Genomic DNA, 16,630 nt, shown 5'->3' on the forward strand with positions numbered 1-16,630 from the left:
GCATACGTTCCATACACACTGTAAAAGTTCCCAGATATAGCACTGGTGACATCAGCAACCTGTTTTGGGAGAAACAAGTGAATCTGGCACTGTGATTGGCTAAGATAGCTATCAACCTGCTTAACTCAAACACCTCTCTCTTTACGATGACAAATGATATGTGAACTATTCTTAGAAATGTCTTGATGCATGCTCAATCGTCCAGGTAAGTAAATCCAAAAGAGGTTGATTCTGTTCTGGACGTAGCGTTTTCAGTGGGAGAAATGTTTCGTCACTCGTCCGAGTGATGTCTTCAGTCTCAGCTGACTGCAGGTTTCCCCAACGTTATAAACAGCACATTTCAAGTGACAGTTATTGTGCAAATGTCCTGTTTATAGGGTTGGGGAAACCTGTTTCTCCCACTGAAAGCACTACATCCAGAACAGAATCAACCTTTTGAGATTCCTAGAAATGCTTATATCTACAGAGTGAGCAGAAGTAAACCTGGGGCGTAAATACCTGTGAAAGTGCCCTTTTAAACCCACAAACTGTATGTTAAAGATGGACATGAAAAGTGAAGCTGGTGAGGAGCCTTAAACCTGCATTTTTTCTAAATGACAGCAGGGGGCAACTCCTCTGGATTCAAAAAGAAATTCGACTGTAAAAGAAATGGGAAAATTCTCACTTTATTGTTGTATTTATGGTCTTAAATGCTAGCTTTAAGTCTATTTAGTGCAGTGCTTTAGCCCATGGTTAAGTTGTTAATGGCAGTAAGCTAGCCTCCTAATTGTAATTTCATCCTTTCTTTTCCAGCTCTAGGGGTTTTAGGGGGACAGCCTTTTTATGTTTACACATTGGTACATTTGGTTTAAGCCTGTTTTTAGCAAAAACTGGCATCCAAATTAATATCACAGTGAATAATGGATGCACTTTGGTGAAAGTCTAACTAGCTAGTCTAAGTGTTAACTAATCAGCTCCAAATACACTCAAAAGACCAAAATGTGAAAGGGAAAGCTCTAGGATTGTTATCTACAAACCAACACATGCTATTGCGGTGGCCATGTCCATCTTTGATATACAGTCTATGTTTCATAATAAAGGAAGTAAAATTCCAAAAAGTGACATCAAAATATCTGTCATAAATATGAAATCTGTAACATGTACAGTATAGTAAGCACATCACTTGAAATAATATACATACAATATTCAAATAAGATTTCGACACAGATGCCTTCAAGAGCCCAAATCATTTCAATTTATATTGCATTCTAGTAACACGTTACAAAATGTTTTCTTTAACTGACATGTTATGAAAGAGGAAAGACAATTTATGAATGAAATAAAATTTTGAAAAACTGGATAAACTTGGGGGAAAATCTTTGAAAAAAAAAGAATTTTAAAATGTCTGATTTAATATTTGACTTTAACAAAATTATATTCCTCTCATTCTTTCTGCACTTAGATGTTGTTTTACCACAGCAGGTTTATTGTTTTATGAGCACATCAGTTATAACATGAAGCCATGCTCAGTGCACAAACTCTTGTCCAGTACTACCACTCTATTGTCAGTTTCAGCAGAGCACTGCTGAACTTGAGGTAGTTACCAATCAACATTGCAGCTCAGTTCCAATTAAATCAGCTCAGAAACTATCAGGTACGCGTCCAGCTAAAACAGCTGAGAGCACATCTCACCCTCAGACAAAAGGGAAGCAAACCTACAGTAGTGACAAAACTAAAATTAGTTGATGTCCGGTCATTGTTTATAATTTGACCTGATAAAACAGATTTATGGAACATACGAGATCCTAAACTGTATTTTTAACCCAAAATGTGAGAAAAGTGACATCATAGTTCTTTCATCTTTCATCCTAACAGAATGAGCAAATAATTATATCTTGAGATAACCTCGATATCCAGAGAGAGTGACTGCTGTTTCTCTCCAGTACAAGATAATCTATAGACACAGTGTTTAAAGTTAACATATCAATTTATCAGCAATGTCACAGCCATTATTGCGTGGCACATAAGGGACAGAAAATCCTCACGGTTTGGTTATGGCTTATCACACTGCAGTATTATATACGAAGTGGCAATAATCTTTACAGGTAAGATGGAACAATTTAATGTAAACCTTTAAGGGGCCTCACAATCAAATGCAGATTTGGTCCACTTTGACACAGTACCAAAAGCTACAAGATGCTTGCAAAAGTGTTTAACACAAGACACTGCAAATGAGAATGTGACAAAAAGTCAGAATTAATACAGCCAGCGATAACTTGAAACAAAAGAATCACAGTAAACAATGTCAATATTTTCATTATTCCAAAAGGAAAAATACAAGCAAAGTAATTATTACATTAGTGTTTATCTGCCCTAGCATGACAACTGACAGGAGAATTAGTTTACTGCCTACAGTGGAAAACCATGATGTTGTTACTTTAAAGGCTAATGAGCATTTTAAAAAATAAAGTAATATTTAAATTGTCAAGGATGGTTAACATGAGCAGATCGAGCCTACTCTTTATAAATAAATAAATACATTTGTGGAATTTTAGACCTTTGAAACCCCAACCAAGTTGACCAAGCTAGCGTCGAAAACTCACAAATGCCTTTATTAAAGTGGATCATCCCCTCTGGAAGATAGAAACAACAAAGCACTTTTATGCAATTTATTTTTAATTAGCACTATTCTGTTGTTTCGTGTATCCTAGTATGTTTAGCCTCAAACCTTTTCCATCATATGTTGTATAAGAAATGCATACTTAAGTTTAATTTACTAATTTATTTTTAACAAACCCATGGAGTCCCCTTTGGCGTAGTAAGGTAATAAGCCACTACTGCTAAAATCCATTAGCTGACTAGCTGCATTCTAGCTAGCTAGTTAGCTTTCTAGTTGAACTCAAGAACCAACCATTTGAAAAATGCATAAAAAAATTGCCACCACAGTAACATTGCTCCAAAGGAAGAAAGACACCTGTTAGTTACATTTATGAGTAGTAGCTGAAGCTAAGGAAACTAAACGAAGCATGAATTCACTTTATTTACATCTGCTAAGCCATGCTCTCTTTAGCGACTGCCACTCTGTAATGTTTCCATGTTTTGCAGGATAAATATGCAATCTGTGGTGGCAATTTTTTTTTCTGCAATGAATGTAATTATTGCAAAAATGGCTAGTTAACTTTTTTCTCCTTTTCTGGAACTTTCATCATTTAACACTGGCTTTGGTTGGGATTTGGTTAGGATTATCATTTAAACTATGAAAGATCCAGATTCTGAATTAAATGGAAGGTGGCAGAAACTATTATAAGCTCATTCTAGGTCACAAGACTAGTTGTTTCAGATAAAACTATTATTTACTATTACTATTTTAATAATTTTCCAATAAAAGTACCAATTTATATAGATTATCATACTTTGATTGTTCTTTGCATGGAAAGCAAAATCATGTAGTCAGTTTGTGTCTCCGAGCTTGCCGCTACAAGAAGCTAAAATCTGTAGCTCACTCATTATTTTTTGAAAAAAAAGTAAAAGAATATTTTGGAAAATTTAAGACTTTGGTACACTATCAAAGATTTTTTGCATACCCTTCAGATCAAACTAATGAATAGTCATAAGAGATCTTTGCCATCAGTTATCAATTAAGAGTTTTTCTTTGAAGGCTTCATTGCGTATGCACATTCCATCTTGCGAAATATGCTGAAAATCTACAGAGTCCATCTACGATAAACCAAAAGTACTTTGTGTCTAACTTCACAATAAGTTACCCAAAAATGCACTTGTTCTTTTCAGAGAATTCAAAGTAAGCGTCAGCTCCCATCAAATAAACTGTGGAATAAAACAGGGTGGCTACACATATCACATTCATTTACATGCAGATCCAAAACAGTGACGGATGTTAGAAGAGGATGGCTGCCATTCCTGCAGGTATATGTGTGCGTAGGTTATATCTGCTACAGAGCAAAACTCCTAAAAACAACTACAATAAATGAGCTGCAATCCTAGCTGACAGAGAACAAGAGACAGATGATTAAAATATCAGACCCTTGCTGTTTGCTTCTAAAGACTCACCAGTACTAGTTGCTAGATCAATCCCCACACAAATACCCCATAGTGCTATTAACAAAGCACAAAAGATTAAGAAAAGGAACAATTTGCAGGGGAAGAGCAGAGCTGTGATGGAAGACGATGGCTGTAAGCCAGTACAGCATTTGCACCTCGTTAAAAAAATCACAAGCTCAAAGGTTTTTCTTAGCTGTGTGATTGTGATCTCAAACAAGTTAAGGGGGTTGTTTCTTTTAAAAAAACTGTTCTTTTTTTGTTATTAAAAAGCACTTTGGTAAAGTTAGGCCAAGGCAGAGGAGTCACTACATAAGCCAATATGTGTCTACAGCACACGGATGTCTGAGAAATGCTGCTGCTGGCTAAGATGCTTAAGAGACCGCTGGTGAACCGAGAGGATTCAGTACGCTTCTCATGACTCAGGTGGAACTGGTTCAGATCAGAATATTGCCATGGACATCTGCAAACAATTTGGAAGCTGTGTGTCGAATAAATTAACTGAAGATAGACGGATGTACATAAATGTAGAAATATGAACACAGAAATAGTTTCACCGGTCGGACAAAGAGAATGCAGAATAACAATTATATACCAAGCAGCACGAGCGAGAATATGAATATCTACTGTGATCACCTACCACTAAAAAGGCCATTGGCTGGTTTTGTTTTCTAGGAAGTTCAATTTCTATGGATAGGTTTTAGGTTTAAACACATCAGTGGAGTGAGTAGAAATGTTTCGGGAGTTTCGTAGATTAACCGTGAATATGGAATGATTAGCAGAACACAAAGCTCCCTGAAAGTAATAGAAAAGTGAATGGGGGTTTGGTGACATCTTAAAATCTACCATCTCCAGTCAACATGGTGTAAGTCCTCTGAAATCCACTGGCCTTTCTAGTGATAGATTGATCACTGATTTGAGGACAGAGGGTTGCACCAGTGTTAAACTTCACAAACATGGAAAGGAGAGAGGCGACTCCATAACAAACAGATTAAGCAATTATTATTATTATTTTCTGAAACCTGATGACAGGAAGAGAAAGGTTGTAGGGATGTTTTTAGTCAGAGAAGAGGCTGGCGAAGGACTGTCGGAGGGAGCGGATGGTCTCGGCTTTGGCCTCGTCGTCGGTCAAGCTTCCTCGTAACGTCTCCGTGAAGCTGTTTGTCAGCGACTGCGATTTGCTGCGCGACGAAGACGAAGATGGTTTAGCTACCCGACGAGGAAAATCATACAGCGGTAAGCAAAGTCATGTGTGAGATTAACAGAACCCCAGCTTGGACTTACTTCAGCTGCGGTGACTGTTTCTGAGCTCCAGGTCCAGAAGAGGCAGGGATGGGACCGGGCTGGAACGCCTGGCTGGGAGACGTAGTGGCGGACCGGGCTCTCTGAGGGGATCCCTGGGCCGACTGAGATGGAGAGGCGGAAGCGGAACGGTGTCCCCCTACCATATGTGAACACGTGATGCACAGGCTTATTATTTCTCTGTACTGTATCGCCACAGAAGATAGTGAAATTAATCATAATGAAGCATTTACTTACCTCGTCTGGGCTGTGTGGTCTGAAGAAGACACAAAAAGACACAGATATAGCATCATTTACATAAAAATGCTTGAATTTTACTGCTAATACCATGACAACAACACATTTTTGAAAACATGGAAAGGGAACAGTTTCCACGATGAGACATTTCGAATGTCTTTGCAAATACATCAACTCAGGTTGATGCCACAGATGATCAGCTCCAACATATCCTACCCCAAAAGATCACAGAGCTTTCCTCCTGCTGTTTCCTTTCAGATGGTCCCATCAGGCTTCAAGCTATATGGTTGTTGATGAACCAGCAATAAGCAATCTATACTGGCAGCTGTGGAAGTCATTAATTGTGATGACAGCTTGAAAAAAACAAAAAAAAACAAGGGCGGGCCCAAGTGAAATGAGCATAGATGCTGCTATAGCATTAATTCAGATGCTAGTCTAGAAATAGAGAGAACACAAAGAAGTGTAAAGTCTGGCACTGAAGGATTTCTCAAGTAAAACCCGTCTTCTCATTACCGACTTTGTCAGAAGTTTGATTTATTAACTGATTAACTTGATTTACCAAACTTATTTGAATTACTGTTCTGACTGACTGGCAGGTGATGAGTCACAATATATTACTTTGCTTAAATACTCTCCAAGGACAGCTTCCCAGATGGTGTCACATATGTCTAAAGTCCCCCTCCACACCTGAAAATGTCCACAAACACATAGCTACCTAGACGCTATACATCTGTTATTCCTGTTTAGCCACATTAAGGTCTAAATTCCATTGTGGTCTGCACCAACACGGTGAAAAGAATACTGTTATTGCTTTCTGTTATTGCCATGGTAATGTTCAGGGAACGGCAGTGAGATCCAGGGAAAAATGGCAACAGACACGGCACCGATTAAACCCGATACAGCGATGAAAGCAGTGAAGGTGGGTTGCAAAGCAGCTTGCAGATGGGTATTCTACTAGATTTGCCTACTGAATTTGCAGAAGAGTGTCAGGATACTTCCCAGACTAACACTGGGCATGATTTCAAATTCCATCCATAACTTATTATTGTATGGACTCATTTAAAGAACTGGAATTAAGCAGTAATTTTACTTTAACCATGCCTCTACTTAAAATGTGGTGACAGTATCAGTAAAAATAACAGCAGCATTATCAGTGTTAATACAGGTGAAAGTAAAGCCATACAAGCACTGCTTGTAATTACAGTGTTACTCCAATAGTAGTCACTACAGTTGGTAAAACTGTGTAGCATTATAGTGTTCGTCAGTGACAAAATTATTAATTAACAGACATGATAATAAGTATCCATAGTAGAAACATTTTATTAGCATTATTGGTAGAAGTAGTAACAAAGTTTTGTAATTAGTAGCAGTTTTTATAATTACTATCTGGTACAATGAAAAAAGTGAGTTACAGTAGTAGTAGTGACTTGTTTAAAAGCTTTTTGTACCTTAACAGTAGAAGGCTGAGGCATGGAAACTCCCAGCAGCACCTGGGCCATCTTGTTGATGACCAGCTCTGTGATCAGCTGTTTATCCTCCTCCACATGCTCACCAATCAGAGGCATTGAACTGTCCATCACCTGCAGAGAGAAAAAAAAACAGACCTCAGCCAATGTGTTAAAATTCCGCCACTAGATGGCAGTATGTTACCTCTTATTCAGAATTCCTCTCCTCTGACCCTCAAGTGATATTAGTGATAATGCTGTGTGTGGACACAAGTGATGAGTCATTTAGTGTAGATCACATGTTTGTTGGGGTCAGAAACAAGCTTTACAGCCCTGTGGCAACCACAGTTTGGAGGATATAAAGAAGTGTGTGCAGAAAACTGCAAGTTTCTGTCTTCTCAGGAGGTCTTTGGTGCTCTGACAATCAATCACATAAACAGAAGCAAAAAAAGATGCTTTAGCTTATTTCTTTTTGTGTAGGTTAATATAAGCTTTACAACAGTTTCATTTTGATGGCTCACAGGTTTCTCTAGTTAAGCTCTGGATAAACTAAATAGGTTTATCTGAACACACACAAGCAGCCAAAGTTAGAATTTCCAGTGATCTGCAAAAAAAGTGGCTCCATCTGTAAATATTATGTTGCTGGGGCATGACTTTGAAGGGCATAGACCAAACCCATTGCCACACAAATAATTAAAATAATCAAAAAAGAAAAAAAAACAAGGAAAAAAACATTTCCCAGCACTGGAGCTCACATGCAGGTCCATGTGTGCTGCAGAACCACAGGGCTCATGTGGCTCAGAGACCTGCTGTCCTCCTCCCTAAAAACCAAAACAAACAGGAGCAAAGGAGTGTTGCTGCTGCTGGCTAGGATGTAGATGCCCAGCATGGTGGAAGAAGCTGCTGCACCGCACCCCAGCTGCAGGCTGTAAACACATCAGCAGGCATGCATGCATGTGTGTGTGTGTGTGTGTGCTCTGGTACACAGCATATGCCAGGCAGAGATTAGATTGTACTGGAGCTCTCTGTGGCTGAAGTTGTTTTTATTAGCGGTATCAGTTAAATCTCAAATATGTTCTTTAGTCCAATTTCAGACAAACTGGCTTCTTAGCACACACTTGGTGTTTGCTTAGATTCAAATGAATGCGACTTATTATGGCACAAGATACTGATGCAGGCAAAGACTTAACTCACTTCAATTCACAACAGTCGCCTTAAGGTGCTTTATATTGCAAGGTAAAGAGCCTACAACAATGCAGAGAAAAAAACAAAAATCAAACAACCTCTTTTAAGCAAGCACCCGTGACAGTGGGAGGGAAAAACTTACACTTAAAAGGAGGAAACCTCGGACAGATCCGGGCTCATGGAGGCGCAACCAGCTGCTCTGACCGGTTGGGGGTGATTGGGGTACGATGCAGAGCAGCCACTTGTTGTTTTCACACAGGCTAGAGTTGTTCTTTATGCTTTTTTTCAAAATTTTGGGCACATTTTAAATAGCTGTCCATACCATAACACCACCTCCACCATGTTTGACTGACGATGTGGTAAACTTCAGATCATGTTTATCTCCTCGTCCATCGTTTTTTCTCCCATCATTCTTTTACAAGTTAATCTTTTCAGAACAGTACCTGTTTTTTAATCTGGCCTTCTTGATCCTGAGCGTAGCCATAGACAGTATAGAACAGAGCAACAAAACTTGGCGTCTAAGACCTGCAATCTGTTTAAGGTTATCATATGGTGATCGCAATGGCTGCAAAAAGAAGAAATGGCTTTCTGTCTGTAAACACTTTCCTGCTGGCTCGTTCACTTGTTTTGGGCCATATTGAACAGAAAAATCAAGTCTTTTTTGTAAATTTTGGTTCTTTTCAAATTTTGAGGATTAGTTATGGTATGGAAGCGACACGTCGCCGGCTAATGACTTTCAATAACAAGCCGTTCGCCAGTTTCATCGTCTGATCATCAGCGTTTTCTATGTTGCAAAGATGGCAACGGGGAAATGTTCAACTCGTTCAAAACAGGACCAGGACCAGAAACTATGGCTAACTTCATGTTTTATACTGTCTAAGAGTGTAACCAGTGGTTACTCCTTGCGTGAGTTCTTGGCTTGAGAGCTATGGTGAAGTTGCTTCTCCCAACTATGTAAATAATTTAGAAGGGTAAATTTTTGATTTGGTTACTCCAAAACAAGAGAACAGGCCGGACCTCGCCCTGAAACAGCTTTTAGGTCAATTGTCCAATTATTTGTTGAGATTCTGAAGATGGGGAATTTGCATAAAAATATCAATCCTGAAAACTTCATCTAACACTTTTGTAAAACCCTTTGAAATAAAGCATTTTAATTCCATGTTAACTATCTGATTTAAGATCCACTGTGGTGGTGTACAGAGGCAAAACTACCAAAGCCGTCTTAGTACAGCAAACTACGGACCAAAGTGTAAGATTTATTTAATGTTTTCTTTGCGTAATACAAGAAACCAAGAGTGCACTGCTCTACAGAAACTCGGACTGGAACTACAGCTAGCAAGGAAGATTAAGTAAACGACAGAGGCATCCAAAGGCAGTTGTAGGTTTAAATTCATCTATTTTATTTCTTATTCATTTAAAGCTTTTTTTACATACCATTACTGGGCTGTTTCTTTTGTGGGCTTGCTACACACTGCAAAAACTTTCTGTAAAAAGCTAATTGTTGAGGCATGGAACAATCTGTCAGTGATAATGACTAAAACAACAGAAGATCTGTTTTTATGTCGTCCTCTGTAAGCACAATCTAAATGGATTAAAAAATCCACATTTGATGCAAAAACATTGAAAGCAAATCAAAAGCTTTATTTAAAAGAGCCTCTAAGAACACCTATAACAAACTGAGGACATCCAAACTATTCGTCTTTTCCACTCATTTTCTTTGTTTTTCACAGCTGTTTGGGATCTCTCTGTTCTGCACAGAACCACTTCCCAAACTAAAGAACCCTTTAAAGCTCCCCCTTTTTTGTGTGTACCCAGCTTCTTGGCTAGGATTTGGCGGCGAGGTCGGGTGTGGCACGGTGTTTTGGCCAGTTGAGTCATTACCACAGGGGACTGAATGCAGGCCTGGTAAAAGACCGCCAGGCCCCACTTCAAACGGCGTGCGGTGGCAAGCTAAAGCAGGATCCACCCTGCTGATTTATTAGGATACAGAGTCATCTAACAGAAGACTGGATCTGCTGTAGTTCTTTCACCACTGGAACACAGAGGTGTTGTCCTGTACTTTTACTAAGCAGCAAAGTTTTGTGTTTTCTGGACAATAACGGGCTGCATGGCAAATGTTTACAGAGCAAAAGTGAAATGTGCTCGTTGAAAATTATGGTGCAGTTGAAGTTCAGGGCTGGCCAGAGGGTCATCCATTTCTGGGAAAACAACTTTAGCTTCAAGATAGCAACATGTGTGCTGTTCTCATTTGCTAGCTTGAAGTTACAATATCTAAAATATCTCTGTCAACAGATAAAGTCACTCCTGATGGCTGAATCTATAATATAATGATATTTTCTTACGATTAGGCCAATAATGTTCTAGTCGTTATTAGGCATAACATTAGCCCTTTAAGTTTTGCTAACAGTTTTTTGCAGATTTATATTAATATCGAATTCAAATACATATGTCACATACAAGTATAATATAATAATTGTATGAAGTATATTCATATTTAAAAATACCAAAAAAATTGTTTTTTCGTGGACCAGTAGAAAAATATTACGTTTGACATTGTAATCATTTTTATTTTGTTACATTTGTACAAAATCTTTTTTTTGACAGCTTTGCTCTTCATAACTTTTTAACTTTTTTAAAAAACTTTTTTTTTTAACTAATAATCTCAAAGGATTAGAAAGTTTTGTTGTTTTTCTTGCCTTAAGGCGTCACAGACCTACAAGCTTTTACATTTTTATCTTTTATGTAAAGCCTGTTGAATTTACATGTGCTATATTAAATAAAACTGCAATTTCTTTATAGTATTATGTGCCTGCTATTTTGTAGGTTCCCCGAGTGCTGCGAAAACAACTCAGACGGGTCATAGGATCACAGGGACTTCAGCAAGTGTCCTTTGGGGACGCGCAACCAAAATCTGACGGTGGGTCTTTTGGGTCCTGTGGGTTGTGGGATGGGAAGCCTCATTAGACTTAGTGCGTCCCATGGATGCACAGCTGGGCTGGGATCTGGCATTCATTGAGTGTTTGGTCGTTGTTGTGTTACTCAAACCACACTTTTGTGGTGTGGTGAGGCTTCTGCCATTGTGGAGTGCCGTTGCTATGGGACGTGTTTTGATTGGTCTGCAACAATCTTCACAGTCTTACCCAAAGAGATGGACTAACTGACGCTGACTACACCAGCACTGTCATTCTACTTCATGTCATATGGCTGACACATCCTGTCAGATCAGCTGTGTATATAAAATACTTTCTGTCATGTCATTTGGTCAAACGCTGTGGTGCACTGTGTCATGTTACATAACAATACTGCACCCCTATTATCTATACATTTTCCGGTGAAGTGACACAAGCTGGAGTTTGCCTCATGCTGATACCAGCTGCAGTAATGTGTTAATGGAGTGCTTCTGAGTAGCTCATTACTTTTCATTAGGGTGAGGAGGTGTTACGGCTGCTGTCTTTGTTCTGACACAAAAAACAGAAAGAAAGAAAACAGCTTCTGACTGTGACGGGCCGACAGCTCTTCAACGTCGCACTTAATTAAATTCCATCTAGGGTTGGAGTAAAGGAGGAGGAAGTAATGCTTGTCAGGAAACATTGCTACTTGACTGTGTCATGGGTTTCTCTGTCGTAGCAGCCTAGTGCTGAGACTACACGCCCCTGGGGAGCTGATAGATACTTCCTGAGATAGTTTGAGGTCTTTTTTGCTTTCTCACAACCGCTCTCTCCCAGCACATAAATAGTCACCAGAGTGATGTCATGCTCTGATCCTAAGTTTGGGCATTTCAGATGTCCAGACTGGCTCATTTCCTCAGACATGAAGGCATAGGAAGCTGCTCTAAAAACAAAACTGATTGGACACAACTATTTGTCTCTTGCTTCGCCCCTGGGAATAATTATTAAAGGAAAATGTGCATTTCTGGGTAACGTATTTACAATTTTATATAAACAGATATTTTTAAAAAGGACAGAAATCAAATATATAAAAAAGAAATAAATAAACTGACAACCTTGATTAGATTCAATAAGCATTACAACAAATTATTGGAAAGGCACAAAAGTAAGACAGAAAGTGCGAGTTCCAGGGAAGCTTTTGGGGTAACAAGGAGTCATCATAGTAACATATATGTGAAAGTTATTCCTTATGTTGGGGCTGTGAGACCTGTGAGGCTGCTGGAGATGGCGTGTGTGTGTAATTATTAAATGATTTTCTTTATTTAATAGTGATAAATAAAGTGAGTTGACCCATAAAGCCCTATAACACATATTCTAAATAAATGAATAATAATAAGTCTAATTTTCATGTCATTATTGAAAAAAAAGTACAAAAATTATGTGAATGACCAACAATAATTTATCTAACTAATCTAATAGACAATGATAGCAACATAGATTTGATGCTATGCTAACCTTTGCCATGTCAGATTGCATTTTCCATCCCTGGCTGTTCCAGTCTGCATGCATGCTACTGTCTGCAGGGTGCATGCATGATACGAACCCCAGGTTGCTCTCTGATGCATCTATTGGCATGTGAATGCAAAATAGTATAAAGTGCTATAAGTGCACTTTAAAAACCCAGATGATCAAGGTGAGTCTCATGAATCTGAACAAGTAAAGATATGTTCTGACATTTTCCCACAGGACCTGAACACATGAGGCACCTGCATTCAGACAATAGCTAATTACACACTAATCGATGTATATTTATGAGTTCCACGTTCTTTTTTTGCCCCCTCTTAAACGACCTAAAAAACCGCAGACTGCACCTAAACCATGCTTATGTGTAACATATGTTATATGCTGTGATGATACAGAACAGTGAACCTCTAGTGGCCCCAGTGGAAACCCCGTCCCAAGCACAGTTACTGCCACGCTCATCACATTGAAAGCCCAAACCTCTAACCAAACTGGTTGCGACAGTTTTATTTGTCTACAAACTGCAAGCTACACTTCCAATGCCAAACTTTACCAGCAGACTCAAACAAACAGACTGGATTAGAAGATGAAGTGAGTCAACCGCTGACTCCTGATGTTGTTTTCATTCAGCTGCCTGTGTTTGGTCTGCAGACTAATCGTTCTTTCAAGGCTGTGAAGATCATGTGCCAACAAGTCTGGTTACACCCTTCCCGGTTGACTTTCACCCATGATATGAAAAGTATTATCAGCAGGGAAAGAGAATGAATCCAAGGTAACGCTTACACAAACTGCTTTAGCCTCGTGATGCTGCTGACAAGTGATCTGTTGGTTAACTGTTATGTCTGAAATGGCCACTGCAAATGTCCTGCAATATTCTCATGAAACATGACAGATCTTATTTATCTAAAATACACTCTAATGCAATGAAATACTAAGAGCAAGTTTCAGCCCCTGTTTCCTGAAACTCTTCCTGGAGCTGTAGATGAAAACACACTGACCTCGATAATATAGTCGTTCCCGTCTTTTCCATGCACGGCCTTCACAGCACAGATGTCTAGGCCCCCAAACATCTCAGCGCAGGAGTCTATCCACATACGATATCTGAAGCACAGGGACGCAAACAACTGACTGTTCAAAGACCCAATAATCACCACAGATATCATTAAAGGAAGAAGGGACTTAACAGCTATAAATGTCAGTAAAAGCTTCCAAGACTTTTGGACAATGAGATAATCAGATTCATGCTTAAAAGTAGTGCCAGTGTATTCAACTGAACACAGATGTGTGAACGATTCAGCGTACTTAACTGTATAAACAGATCTGCATTTTTCCAAGAGAATCTCTGAACCAGCTCACCTGTCAGTCATTGCGATCTGTTCCAACATGGCAGAGCCCGTGTTGGCCTTCCAGTTACCAGAAATGGATGTTCTCCTGAAAGGGGGGGGGGGGGGGCACCAGGAAATGAATTAATATGTCTGCAAAACACGAGCTAAAATGCTCCAGCAACAGTTAATCGCTCCCAACCTTTGGTTGTGTGGCTGAAGGAACAAACCTCAAGGGGGAAGCTATCAACAGTTCATCAATGATGACCATTTTAATCCACACCTAGATAATGTTTGTGTGAAAGTCAATCAAACACACAGTTTAATGGTAAGGGCAGGGAAAAAAATACGATGAGATAAGGCTTGGCTACTTTGCCCCCCCTCTCTGATTTCGGTTGAGCAATTGTTCAGATACAGTCTTGAAAGCTGAAAGGCTCAGCTCAAATTCTTTGTTGTAATATCCTTGGCTGACAGGAATGTCTCTGGCTTCCAAATGGGTGGAGTTGGGGCATGAGGCCATGAAAATAAAGGCATTAATGCTAAAAACTGCCTGGAATCTAAGAAAAGTGCTACTTTAACATATAATTTGCCATTATTGGTTAAACTGTTTATTCTATAGATGATACTTTATGAGAGGCCTTCACTTCCCACTGGCTCCACATGCCTTGCTACCATTGACCTACTAAAATGCTTAAAAATTTTGCCATCAAATTCACCTGCAATGCCACCGACAGCCACCAGAAGTTGGTTGCAGCAAGCCAATAAAAAACACCTTACATGTAAGCTTTGTAGTTGCTGCCGATCTTCTGGATCCTGATATCGTACTTGGACTGGATGTAGGGCTCGGTGGTGGCGTACGTCCCTGCCAGAGCCACCACGCTGGTGATGTCCTGGAAGTCCTGTTGGTTTTCGACTTTAATCTGCAGGAGAGACGCCACTTGTTAGTGGGCAGCTAATTACAAAGGACGCTGCTGAAACTGGCAGCGGCTGCTTTAAAATCCCACAGGAATTTCACACTTGTACACAAGCTGAATAATGAGGGGTCCATGTATGGAAACATTGCCGGGGGCGGCGTTGAAACTACGTCACCTCTTTCCCAGTTATTAAACAGTAGACTGCAGACGCAGACTAAGAGGGAAATGATGCAATGGGAGCCTATCGACACACAACATGTTTATATCATATAATTAAAAGCCATTTTTCAATTTCACCGTGAGATTATTAGGTAACAATGAGGTGTGACAGCGTAAAATACGGAGGAAACAAATATTTTCCTCCAGTGATAATTACCACTGAGGGCCATTTGTAGGAAACTAAGGCTCTCATATATTTTTTAGAAGACTTACTCTGATGTTTCTTGTTGAGTGGTATTATTGTAATTTATGTTGATACAAAGATTAATGAGGTGCGCTTTCAATGGGAAACTGGGCATCCTAACAGACAGTCCCATCAATCGCCAACGTTATTGTGCAGCTACGAGTTTTCTTGTCTGAGGCACCAAACGAGTCGGTCCAGAGCATCCGCTCACTCATCACCATCCCTCTCACTAGTACCATCACGGAGGAAGTGATGGGAACATTGCACTTCCGTCATGATAAAGCACAAACCAGATAAGGAAAACAGGAGGTTGATGTTTTCCTCGGGGGTTTCGTCTTCTGTTTTTCTGTTCTTCAAATATATGTTCAGCTGAACTTAGCACATCTAAAGGCAACCATTTTCCACACTGAAATGGTATGTACCACAAACAAAGTCTGTTTCTGTGTTTACATTGGGGCACTAAGTTTTCCACAAATGGTAATATATAGAAAGCTTTACATGATTCTGTAGACTAAACGGTTGCATATCCATGAGTCAAGAAGTCCCTTTATATACATCGACAGGGTTGCCTCACTTTATGGTCAATTTTAGTTTATAAAAAACCCAGCAAACGTAGTGTCGGATTGGTTCAGTTTGTTGCCATGGCATTAGTATTACTTTTGAAATGTCTGACAATGGGTTAGCCCACACTCCTATTTCTTTGTAATGTGCTTCAAAGAGAGATAAAAGAGGTTCTGAAAAGGCAAGGCACAAGACACTTGTGTCTACATGCAACAATTTGTGAGGTCTTAGGCAACAGTTTAATTGTGTGTTTATAAGAGTTTAACTTTAATGCACTTTAAAATCCCCAAAACTAGTAAAAACTAAGGACCAGTTGTCTGGGTGGAACAAAGAAATCCCAAGGAGATTTATTTTGTTTTCAAATGATGCAACCCACCTTCAGAAAATGAACACACACACAAAAAACGTCAATAGGAAAAGAAATAAGGAAAATCCGAAAAGAGTGACACCAATGACACCAAAACAATAAAAGTAAATTTTAATTTTTTAAAGACGGGTGGGCAGCTTTGATGGTGAATGTGGTCACATAAACAGTGTTGTCACTTTGATGGGTGATTACATAATGAGTGTGCTTGTCAAAACCCACATATGTCGCTGACGCTAAATCAGTGAGTTTCTAAAATGAGCTTACAAGGCAGACTATGAAATATCTTCAAATAAGCCAACAGAGTTAGAAAAACATGACTGTATTTGTCTTAGGGCATATCCTTGGGATCCATATCAGATTTTAGAAAACAGCAACACAACTAATGCCTTGTTTGAAACACTTGTACCACATGCTGGTCAGTAAGGAAATTATGGATTTTGACTGTGTGCT

At 39.3% G+C, this 16,630-nt stretch overlaps 1 protein-coding gene across 3 annotated transcripts in view; it reads right to left on the reverse strand.

The window, feature by feature from the left end:
* Positions 1-363: 363 nt before the first annotated feature.
* Positions 364-16,630, reverse strand: part of LOC116323195 (synapsin-3) — a 129,079-nt gene continuing 112,812 nt past the window's right edge. For 2 of the 3 annotated variants that reach the window (XM_039601065.1, XM_039601066.1), the window contains exons 8-14: positions 14,713-14,855; positions 13,970-14,044; positions 13,612-13,714; positions 7,023-7,154; positions 5,575-5,593; positions 5,320-5,476; positions 364-5,216 (exon numbers count right to left, since the gene is read on the reverse strand). In XM_039601065.1, the coding sequence (XP_039456999.1) occupies positions 5,093-5,216; positions 5,320-5,476; positions 5,575-5,593; positions 7,023-7,154; positions 13,612-13,714; positions 13,970-14,044; positions 14,713-14,855 (753 nt within the window). In that variant the 3' untranslated portion in view covers positions 364-5,092. Of the gene's footprint in view, positions 5,217-5,319; positions 5,477-5,574; positions 5,594-5,835; positions 5,854-7,022; positions 7,155-13,611; positions 13,715-13,969; positions 14,045-14,712; positions 14,856-16,630 lie in introns of those variants that run through there. The other variant, XM_039601067.1, reaches the window with a different exon arrangement.

The sequence above is a fragment of the Oreochromis aureus genome, linkage group 17 (genome assembly GCF_013358895.1).
Source record: "Oreochromis aureus strain Israel breed Guangdong linkage group 17, ZZ_aureus, whole genome shotgun sequence".
In the NCBI taxonomy this organism is placed as follows: Eukaryota; Metazoa; Chordata; class Actinopteri; order Cichliformes; family Cichlidae; genus Oreochromis; species Oreochromis aureus.